The sequence below is a fragment of the Phoca vitulina genome, unplaced genomic scaffold, assembly GCF_004348235.1.
Source record: "Phoca vitulina isolate PV1807 unplaced genomic scaffold, GSC_HSeal_1.0 scaffold27, whole genome shotgun sequence".
Lineage (NCBI taxonomy): Eukaryota > Metazoa > Chordata > Mammalia > Carnivora > Phocidae > Phoca > Phoca vitulina.
This window is the reverse complement of record NW_022589730.1, coordinates 24,067,429-24,078,929: the sequence shown is the minus strand read 5'-3', so window position 1 is coordinate 24,078,929 and position 11,501 is coordinate 24,067,429. Positions and strand designations below refer to the sequence as shown.

General features: G+C 51.0%; 1 protein-coding gene across 1 annotated transcript in view; it reads right to left on the bottom strand.

The window, feature by feature from the left end:
- Positions 1 to 11,501, bottom strand: part of MYO5B (myosin VB) — a 335,175-nt gene that overhangs the window by 59,913 nt on the left and 263,761 nt on the right. Inside the window, exons 19-21 of the mRNA XM_032422730.1 lie at positions 8,039 to 8,250; positions 6,023 to 6,179; positions 4,402 to 4,641 (exon numbers count right to left, since the gene is read on the bottom strand). Coding sequence (XP_032278621.1) covers positions 4,402 to 4,641; positions 6,023 to 6,179; positions 8,039 to 8,250 — 609 coding nt within the window. The remainder of the gene's footprint in view (positions 1 to 4,401; positions 4,642 to 6,022; positions 6,180 to 8,038; positions 8,251 to 11,501) is intronic.

Here is an 11,501-nt window from a genome sequence, read left to right as displayed (position 1 = left end):
TCATATATATATATATATATATATATATATATATATATATATTTTAACTCATTCACTCCTGAAAATCCTATGTAGTGAGACTAATATCCCCATTTCATTTAAGGAAAATGAGGCACTGGAGGCCATAAAACTGTAAATTATACTATTTTTCAATTATATTTGGATGCTCTCGTGAATCAAAATAACTAATTTAACGTATCTATTAAATGTATACTAAGTATACTGAATCAATCTGATTTAAAAGGCTACTAACTGAATCCACAGAATTCTCTATTTTTTTTTCAAAATATTTAAATACAGCATTGTACTCATAAAAGTCTAATAAACTTGACCTCATTATAAAAGAAATGGTAGATTCAATTGGCCTAGTCACTCTACATGTTGTGCCTGAATAAAGCCAGAATGGTAGAAAGCCAAGTTCATTGGCCACATCATTTTGACAGAAACATGTCACAGCACAGGCCTACATCAGGGACACTGTAAGAAATGGTCCCAGGAACTGTCCCTTTACTGCTGAAAGATATTATGAAGGATGTGGCTTACGATACCACAAATTACGAAAACCCGCAGGAAGAACTCTCAGCACCAGGGACAGCTCCAATCCTCCTAAACTGTTCTGTTTGCTTGGGAACTTGGTGCCAATTTCGTGTCTTGTCACTTTAGTTGGGTGCAGAAAACCTTAGACATGAATTTTCGTGGCAAGGTACCCTGGATTTATCCTTTAGTTTCCTCCTCTGCTGAATTCTTGGCAGTGGGGATACCTTTAAAAAAAAAAAAAAAAAAAAGCTCCCCCAGGTAATCCTCTAGGGCAGCCTGGAGTCAGGAACCACTACTTGAGCCACATCATAGTATCAGTGAATTTTCGAGCTAGAAGTTACTTTAGAAATCTTGGGCCAACCTCCTTGAAAGAACTCAAGGCCCAGTTATAGATTCGGCCGTAATCCCTAGCTGTCAGGTCTGGTTGCAAGTATAATTGACACAGAACTCAGGCCTCCATCCAGCTGGGACTTTGCCCACTACCCCATGCTGCTGACAAATACTTTCAGATGCCTTTGCCTAGCCTCTCCTTCTGCTTAAGAACTTTGTGTGTCAGGAGAGCAGTGACCAGAGTTGTCTCCAAGGCATGACAGAAAGAACAGAAGGACATTCAATTCCAAATGGCTAGCCCCCATCTGCCGAGAGACTGCAATCAACAAGCATCTCCGAAGACCTGGTGCCAAGATTATGCTGGTGATTATGCTGATGGCTCCTCGCGTGCAGAGTGCGAGGGGAATTCCTTGACACTGGATCACACACCCCAAGTAAAAGGCCAACTGGTCCAAGGACGATGCCATCTATATGTGAAGGAACCCAAAACAAAACGGAGTCTTCCTCGGCTTGAGGAATTCTCACATGTCCAAAGAGTCTCCAAATGTGCAGATATCCTATATTTGGTCGAGGTGGCAGCATGTTCTCTGGAACCGGATTGCCAGGTTTCGATCCTAGCCATGCTACTTACTAGTGTGTGGGCTTGGGCAGGCTACTTAACCTCTGTGCCTCAGTTTAAAATGGGAAGATTATCATCTCATCAGGTCTTGGTGAGATTAAATAAATATTTGAGAATGGTGCCTGGCACATAGTGGAGCAATGCAGGGAGGGGTACAAGAAAGCAAGATCTAATCCAGCCCTCCTACCTCTTCTGCTCACCCTCTGCACATAGGGCACCCTACCCGGGGTAGAGAACACCTGCCACCACTCACAGATGTTTGCCAAGCAGGAAGCTTAAGGCAAAAATCTCTTTTTAAAAATAGGCCTTTTAAATCTGCTTCTCTTTGATGTTCCAGCACGTGGTTTGTAAAATATCAGATTTATTTTTAACCTCTCGCATTAACTTCAGAAATCAGCAAAGCCAATGCAGGGCCCAATGGCTTGGGGCTCGTGGCAGGGTGCAGCGTTGCCAATAAAGCGTACTTGTCCCTCCGACTAGACTGTACTCAGAAGGTTAATTGGCAAATTTTGATTATGCAAATATCTTTTGTGGTCCGTCATCAATGGCCACAATAACAACAACAATACCCAGGTCCTATCTGTACTTGTGTTTTTCAAATGGCCAATTCTTCTGCTCCTGTCCCTCAGGCAGATGTGCCTCCCTCCCTGAGCAGGCATTGTCATTACAAGCTGAGCAGGGGCAGGTACCCAGTGTCTCCCAGCCCCGCACTCGAGCTTCCCCACTAAGGACCGCAGCAAACAAGACACCCTGTCGAACTCACACAGGCAGCATCAACATCCAGGACCACGGCTTCTTCTTGGGAAGCCTGGTCTTTCGCAAGAGCAGAGAAGCAAGGACATTTTACCGCTATCTGTGCACTGCTTTTGGGCTGCTATCTGGGGCAGGTGGGTTAGGTATAAAATGGTTTATTTATGTTCTTGCCCCTACTGGGGTCACGTGAAGCTTCCAAATGGCCTAGCCTAGAACAGATGCGATACAACGGCGTGACCTCTGGGGCAATGCCTGGTGACTCTAACTCGAATTCTGTCTCCACACTACACAGCCCACTCTAGCATTGTGTTCTCTCCCTCTCCTTTCCCCTAGGAGGCACCTGAAACCCTCGAGGGTACTGCAGAAGCCTGCTCCTCTGGTCATCTTACCAACCCTGCATGAGCAAAGTGACCGTGAGCCTGCTTTCAATGCTGGGAACCCATCTCGGCAAGGACAAGGCCCAGGGAAGGGCTCACAGTTTAGTGATGCTTGGGGTTAAAAAAAAAAAACCTAGCATCACCCTCCTTATGGCTGTGGGATCAGAGAGACCACGGCTGGAATGCTGGCTTTAGAATTTTCTAATTCTGTGACCTCATCAAGGTACTTAAAGTCCCTGAACCACCATTTCCTCATCTATGAAATGACCTCACAAGCCCATGGAGGATCAAAGGAGAGTGAACATAAAATGCCTGTCACAGGGGATGGCACGTGGAGGTGCACAGGAAGTCATTAGGGTAGTGGTGCTGTTGGCCCTGTTGGCATAAGACTGTTCCCTTGTAATACAGCGTCCATGTGGGTCAGAGCCATCCTCTGTTCACCAAGCCTAACAGAGCACCAGAAACTGTCAAGCACCAGATAAAGTTGTTCCGAAGAGGAGGATGAAGGAAGACTGGCCACGGGAGCCACCAAAGAGTGGGTGTACGGACCTGTGTGCACATGGGCCTGCTTCATCTTTCCAACCTGGTGGAGGGTGCCAAGCATCCTGTGCTTGTTTCGGATTCCCTGCAGTGCCCAGCACAATACTCCACACCCACAGGGACCTGACCAATGACCTGTCACTTGTGTGACTGGTTGAGAAGGTGGCCGGGGTAGGAAAAGGAAGAAGCATGAACATAATAGTGGTAACCACTTCCTGAGCTCCCCAGGGCAGACCAGACCCTTTGTGCATGTTCAATCACTTACACTCTTACAGTCCTAGCAGCCCCATTTTATGGATAAGCAAACTGAGGCTCAGAGGGATCAAGTCACTCGACTTTTAAGCAGCAGCAGAGTTGAATTGAATTGGATTTTTTCTGATTCCAAAGCAAGTGCTCTTCCCACCACACAACACGACAGAGGCAGAAGAGCAGAGTGGTGAAGAACATGGGTTCTAGAGCCGGACAAGTGGGGTTCAGATTGTGGCCTCGCCGCTATCACCTGTGTGACCCTCCTTCCCTTCCGGGGCTGCTGGGAGGATTAACAGGCTAACAGAGATAAAGCACTAGGACGTCCGCTATCATTACCACTCTGGGCTGCCTCCACCAGGGCAGGAAACCATGACTCTGGGCTAGTGTAGCCGCTTCCTCTTGCTGGTATCACAAATCACCGTTAAGTCAGCAGTACGAATCTACTGAAACGCTACAAACCTTATGACCGTACAGTTCTGGAGGTCAGAAGTCTCAAAGGGTCAGAGCAGGGCTGTGTTCCTGCTCGAGGCTCCAGTGGGGAATACGGTCCTGCCTGTTCTAGCTCCCAGAGGTGCCTGCGTCCCTGGCTCACGGCCCCGCCTCGTGCCAACCTCTGCCACTGCCTCTCTTCCGAATCTGACCCTCTTGCCTCCCTCTCACGAGGACCCTTGTGAATATACTGGGTCCACTCATAATCTGGGCTCATCTCCCCATCACAAGACCCTTCACTCCATCACCTCTGCAAAGTTCCACTTGCCATGTGAGGTCACATAGTCACGGGCCCCAGGGATTAGGATGCAAACATCTTTGGGGGGGAGGGGGCGGCATTATTCTGTCTGCCATAGTCGGTAGCCGTTCTTGTTGACTGGGGTGACACCCTCAGGACATCTGTGCTTCCTCAGGTCCCTGGTGCACACAGTTCCCTGGGGAGTTCTCTCAAATGTGCCCCGCCCCCCCCCAGCCCCCCGCCCCTGGTTGGGCGCTCCGGACGCAGACCTGGTCATCGATTTTCCGCTGCAGCTGGACCACCTTGTTCTCCATGCCCACGTTGAGGCGTTTCAGGTGCTCTGCGGAGCGGGCCTCAATCTTAAGGACCTTCAGCTCCTGCTTGGCCTTGAGCATCCGGAAGGCGCACTGAATGACGATAGCCGCCCCCCGCAGTCGCCGAAAGTGCCTGCGTGCCATCCAGCCCCGCACGTGCTTCTGGAGAATGGTGGCCTTATGCTCCATGAGGACCTGGCGGGGGACAAGCACACACCTGCTGGGTTTGCACGGCAGGAAGAGGGGAGACTCACGTACTGCCTGGAGGACTGGAAGGAAACGTATGACATCGGCGTGCTCCACCCTGGTGTCTGACCATGTTTGTTTTCTCATGGTCCCTTCAGGGTTTCAGTTTTATTAGTTAGAAAATCATACCTTCTCTGATCACAGAAGAGAAGAATGTTCCTTTTAGGAGCAAAGAATATTTTTGACATTTCCTTCCAATCCATCTTCCATCTTAGCTTTGAGCTTCAGCTGTATGGGGGTGATATGGTGGAATGGATGTGTCCTGATTCAAGGCTCCCCGAGTCCTTCAGCTTCACCGGAATAATGGCAAGGAGACCAGAATCCCCCCTCCTGACCTCACCTTGCTAAGCTTTAGGTTCCTAACTTGTCAAATGAGGGGGTGCCTCATTTGATGCCTACTATCGCCCCCTGCTCTCACATCTGAGTGAGCCCAAGACAGGTCACCAGGCTCGCCACTGGCTGACCGAGTGCCCTTGGGCAAGTGACAGCTTCCCCAAGCACCTCAGCTGTCCAAGGGGCACAATGATATGCACCCATCCTACCCGTGATGGTTACGGTCACACCTTCACTTGACTGGCCTCAGGGTGCCCAGATTAAACACTGCCTCTGGGTGTGTCTGTGGGGGTGTTTCTAGATGAGATGAGCATCTGAATCGGTGGACTCCCCTCCCCAGGGTGGAAGGGCATCATCCCTGAGAGCCTGAGGAGAACAAAAGGCAGAGGAAGGAGGAATTCGCCCCCTTTTCTCCTGCCTCACTGCTGGAATTAGGACATATTGTCTCATTTTTTCCTGCCCTTGGACTGAGATTCACACCATCCGCTCCCCTGGTTCTCAGGCCTTCAGACTTGGACTGAATGACATCTCTGGACAGCCGATGGTGGGACTTCCTGGCCTCCATAACTGGGTGGGCGATTTCCTGAGAATCTCGACATATGTATATACACACACATGTACATCTCCTATGGGTTCCACTTCTCCGGAAAACCCTAATGCACTGCACCTCATGGGACTTTGGAAGGATTCAGTGGGGGCAAAGTTGTGAAATCACTTAGAAAGTTAGGAGCACCTTGCAAATATTCACAGTGGTGATAATCTAGTTACGGCTGCTTTAGCTCTCTCTTTTTAAAAGATTTTTATTTTTGAGAGAGAGAGCATAAGCATGAGCGGGGGAAGGGACAGAAAGAGCAGCAGACTCCCTGATGAGGACCCCAGGACCCCGGCATCATGACCTGAGCTGAAGGCAGACGCTTAACTGACTGAGCCACCTGGGCACCCCCGCTGCTTTAGTTCTCAACCTGCAGCCTGCGAGTCCCCTGGGGCAGCTCCACACCTGCTGGTAGATTCTCCTCACGAACATGCCCCGAGTGAAGGCCTGGATGATGACGGCGGCCCTGCGGGCCCTCTGGTAGGCCAGGTGGGCCCTCCGCATGCGGCACTGCTTCTGGAACACGACAGCTGCTCGGGTCCTCCGCAGATGCTCAGCCAGCCTGGGGAGGGAGAAGACGGGCGGGCCCTGCTGACACAGGCCTCGCAGCCATTTGTGAATGCAAGCCTCTCCCCACTCAGCCCTGCCTGGACACTGCAGGCCGAGCCAGCTTTACACTCTGACAGAATGCAGCAATGCCACGGGCACCTGAATCTCAGGCTCTGAACAGCAGAATGTCTAAGGAGTCTGAGTCTGACCAACTCCATGATCCCCATCTGCTCACTCCCCCACCCACTGAGCCCCTCAGTCCAACCTGGGCAGTCCCCAGTGACATCACGTGTTTATGCTTCTGTCTGTCCCCTCTACCCCACTCGGCTTGGAGATACCAGGAGTCGGGTCTCAATCATGCCTGCCCCCTACATCTAGTAAGGGCCAAGCCTGGAGGTGCTTGGTATCTATTTGCTGAATGAATAAAACCTTCTCAGGCCCACACCCATCTCTCCCTGCTTTCTCATCTCCCTCGCCCTTTCTGCCCAGAATGCATTACATATGGACACCTGACTTTCTGGTTTCACTTCAACATTCCCCACCGCACCCCCAGGTAAGACAAAGTCAATCTGACACTTCTTACCTTCCCTTCAGGGCTTCATTTGGTGCCAGGCTCATAGCAAATGCTCAGAGACTCAGAATATTAAAAGCTGGAAAAGCCCTCAAAAATCATCTAGCAGAGCCCCAGAGGAGGAAGGAACCCCACCCCACCCCCCGCCCCGACACACCCTGCCTGCTGAAGGGAGTCTGATTCCCCAGTCTAGCTCTCCGTAAGCACGTTCTCCCTCAGTGGGCCCTGCATATCCCTGGGGTCACAAACTCCTCAAGGGAGAACGCAGGCCAACTCCATTTTAGATCCTCACCATCCACCACGTAAGACAGAGTTGCACGCACAGGGGTACTCAGCAAGGACTTGGCTAGTTTGCCCCGACTGTCGAGGATTACCTTGTGTTGATGCTAATGACAACTTTTTATTTCTCTAGCTTTTGTTCCAGAGATCAGATCTTGGTGGTTCAGCGGTAATGAATCTGGTTATGCCCAGATAAACAGCTTACAGCAAGGATGTGAGCGTCAGCAGGAACAATCTTCTAACTTTATGGTACAAAGGACGCCTGCTCTGACTTGTAACTCAGGGGCTTTTTTTTTCCCCCCCTTTTAACATTCCAGCCCAAGTGACTGAATAGCCACTTGTGAAAGTCTGGCTTCCCAATATAAGACTTGATGGCAAATTGTCACTTCCCCAAGGAAATCGCTATATTGAGAGAGCGCTGATTTTGAACCAGGGGTGGGTCTTAGGGGAGGCCGTGTCCCATGTGCTCTCTCAGTGGAGATGCTCACAATGCTCTGGTGCCTCATCCACCCAATGAGACCAGGTAGGAGGTGAGGTAGTTTCCACTTCGCAGTGCTGGGCTGGGGAGCCGGGCTGGGGAGCCAGGCTGGCATCCAGGCTCCGCCCTGCATGGTGGTAGGTGTTTAGACAAGTCACATCCTCAGCGCAGACTCCATTCAGTGACTCCCCAACAGGAACTCCAAAGATCTTTCCAGCTCTAATTACCAAATTCCCAAGGGATTTGGAAACTGTTGCTGTAAATCAGGAAGCTGAGCAGAAACTGCGAAAGGCGGAATTTGTCTCCTCTTCTAAAAGATTACCTTAGGATTTAGGCAAAGGGAAAATGGCGGACAGACTGGGGGAACCAAGAGACTTGGAAGTAGACTTACTCCCTCAGGTGAGAAGGGCACGGGAGAAGGGTGCTCAACTCATGGGAGAAAGCTGGGGTACAGACAGAACCACTCTAACTAGGCTGAGAGGTGCCAACCAGCTAAGTCCTCCCACCCCACTCCGCTATCCAGATGTGCCCCAGCTTGGCTCACCTGCGGGCCAGGTGTCCTCGGCAGTACCTCTGCAGAGTTAAGGTAGCAGCCTTCAACCTGCGGTATTTCACCTTCTGTAGCCAGCCCCGGACCGTCTTCTGGATCATGATGGTAGCTGCCCGGAACTTGTCGGCCCGAAGCTTCTCTAGGTAGGCCACCTGGCCTGCCCGGAAGAAGATCTTGGTGCGGCCAAACTGGAACTTGTCAGGATCCTTTACAAGGCAGGGAGGGGAGCATCAGTGAGACATGTCCCACCATCCCGGTTCTTTGGGGCAGAGTTCGAAGAGCCCTGCTCTTAGATGCAGACACTCTCTCAGCATCCAGTGAGCAGGCTAAGTCCCTTCTACTAGACTCACGGGACTAAGGTGTCCAGGGTGCAGCAGAGAGCAAGATGCCTGCCCTCAAGCAACTGACATCATGGTGAGAGCAGAAGACAAGCAAAGGCTGAGTAAGTTTTCAGGCAGTGGTAAAGACTATGAAGATAATAAAACTGGGGACTTTATAGGTGGGATGGGGATGTTAAAATAGGATAACGCAGGACGGCATTTCTCTGGAGGTGATACGTAAGCAAAAACATGAATAAACTCAAGGAGGCAGCCCCGGGAAAACGTAGAAGAGGAAAGTTCCAGGAGACAAACAGAGGAGATGCAAATGTGTTGTGGTAGCCAAAAGCAAGGTGTGTTTGAGGAATAGGAGAGCCAGGGTGGTTAAGTGTGGGGGGAACGAGGGAGGCCGGCAGAAGTTAATCACTAGAGGCCTTGCAGACCACAGCACACGGTTGGGATGCGAAGCCCCTGGTGATGTTCTGAGCACGGAAATGACCCACTCGGGTCATTAAAAAAAGATTATCCTCAAACCACCACCCTGTTGTATGTGTAATTCCAGATTGCAAATAACCCTCCAAATAAATTTTGATTTCAGACTATGTTTTGAGATTTTTTTTTTTACATATAATTACTGTCCTAATTATATCTATTTAGGTTCAAATTAATTACCTTTCCCTGTGCTTACCCCCGTGGATAAGGAACGGGGGCCCAGCAGTGAGCTCGTGCACCAGGCTGGGACAGAACACCTGAGAGTTAACCCGCTGTAACGGAGTACTTTGTAAAGAAACTTCTTCCTAATTTTATTCACCGGCATGACGACCATAAGGAAGAAGTAATGAGCCAAGGTCTAAGGAAAACACATACACAAGAACATGTTTCAGGTTGACAAATGGCTCTGAAGTAATGCTGAATCACCACCCTTTATAGGCTCCTTGCACAGGGATGACGGAGCTGCTGAAGCTGGGGCTCAGCATCCAACGAGACTGTCTCTGACCATGTCCTTCACGGCCAGGCCGCAGGTGAAGTCTAGGAGGGGCGAGGCGCGGGCCTGGCTCTCGTCCCTGCCTCTGTTCGGGGCCATGTACCCAACGGGCTCCCAGCATATGCTACGAGGAACAGGGCTGGATCAGCGTGGGAAGCTTCCAGGCAGCCAAGGCCCTGCCTTCATCACTGCCCTACTGGCAGGGGCTCCTTCTCAGTGTGGCGGGGCCAGGGAGCAAAAGGTGGGTGGCTCAGCCCTCACAGTCAGAAGGCAGCCTGGCTGCTCAGGCTTCAGCCAAGCCAGGACCTGGGGGAGTCTGGTGCAGCCCAGGAACCGGAGTCCACACACTTGTTTCCTAATCTGGAAAAGCCACTCGGAAGGGTGTGATCCGGTCTGCAAAGCCACTGTTTTCACAAATGAAAGGATCCTTCTGAACGTTCCACCTGCTGCAACCAGTCACCACTAGCCCGAGTGCCACACTCTCTCAGCCCCTGTGTCCTGGGCACATCTCCCACCTCAGAGATCTGCTTTCCCTAACCCCTAGAACTTGCTGCCTACACTACTCACATACCAAGCAGGGGTCTTTTTTTTGTTTTTTGAAGATTTTTATTTATTTGACAGAGAGACACAGCAAGAGAGGGAACACAAGCAGGGGGAGTGGGAGGGGGAGAAGCAGGCTTCCCGCCAAGCAGGGAGCCCGATGTGGGGCTCGATCCCAGGACCCTGGGATCATGACCTGAGCCAAAGGCAGACGCTTAATGACTGAGCCACCCAGGCGCCCCAGGGGTCATCTTTTGAGAATGCTTCTCTAAGAATCACAGACTAAAGAAGCAGAAAGGAATCTCAGTAATCCATCCCAAGCCACTCCTTTTATTTCACAGATGGCAAAACCAACGTCTGCAATGGTGAAGTGACTTGCTCAAGGTCTCACTGGAGATACCAAGACCCAGGAGTCCTGGGCCAGTGGTCTCTCATGGCACCAGGCCCCTTTTGTAGCACCATCTCCTCTTCACACTGCTCACGTCCATAATTCCCTATGCTCCTGGGGCTCCCTGGAGATACTTGCTAATAAAGATTCTGCTCCCCTGTCACCATCAAGGTTCAGGCCCCCCCGATCTGATTCCCTCCCGCAAGGTCTATAATCATGTCAGTGATTAGTGGTCCCGGAGGGCAGGGTGCATGCATTATGCTCTTCTATGAGCCTCCCCTCAACCACTCCAGGTTAGAGCACAGAAAGAATGCAATACATACTGGTGGAATTAAAGAACAAACAAACTCAGGTTGAGGATGAAGGGCGTTCCTACAATCCCTGCAGGGGGCACCATCCCTTGTGAACCACCTCATGAAGCAGCCCCCAGCCCCCCTCCCACGATGAGGCTGTGAAGCACCTGTTGCCCGGCCCACAAGCCCCCAGCTTCTTCCCTAATGACTGTGTTCTGAAGGGCACTAGCACTTGCTTGGGACTGGAAGGTGCCCTTCTAGGCTCCCGTGTGGCTTCACCCTAGCAGCACTGGTGACTGGAAGATGTGGCCCCATAAAGGTGGGTGGTGGGGAAACAGAGGAAATACAAGGTCTCCGGAGAAGTCCTGAAGCACTGATCCCAGAGTCCTTCTAGGAAAGGATAATTACACACAGTGACATTAATCGATCAGACTGGTTCAAGGGGCACGTGATCCAGAGTAGCTTGGGGGCGGGGGTGTTGAGTCGGTCCACCAGTAACACCTGGGGCAACTTTTATCAGCTTTCTACACCTCAGTTCCCTCATCTGTAAAATGGGGAACGATGCTTGTATCCTCCTTCTAAGGCACCATGAGGATCAGATGAGGCAGGTACGTGAAGCAGTCAGGAAAGTGACTCCTAGGTGCTTCATAACCACGAGCCACTATCAGCAGGTGACAGTCATGACAGGCCCACCGAGCTCGTCACCCATCAGCCACCTGCACAAACTCAGAGCCCCTGTGAGAACCAGTAACGGTGCCAGGAACACAAAGACAACAGGATCCCTGCCATTTCGGGGTTCCCAGTCCGGTGAAATGACAAAGCCTTGACTACAAGACAAGGGGACAAATGCAATAAAAGCAGACAGTGAGCATTGTTGGCCAGTAAACGGGGGGGTAACGAACTCTACCTGGGAGGTCAGACTGGCCAGTAAAGG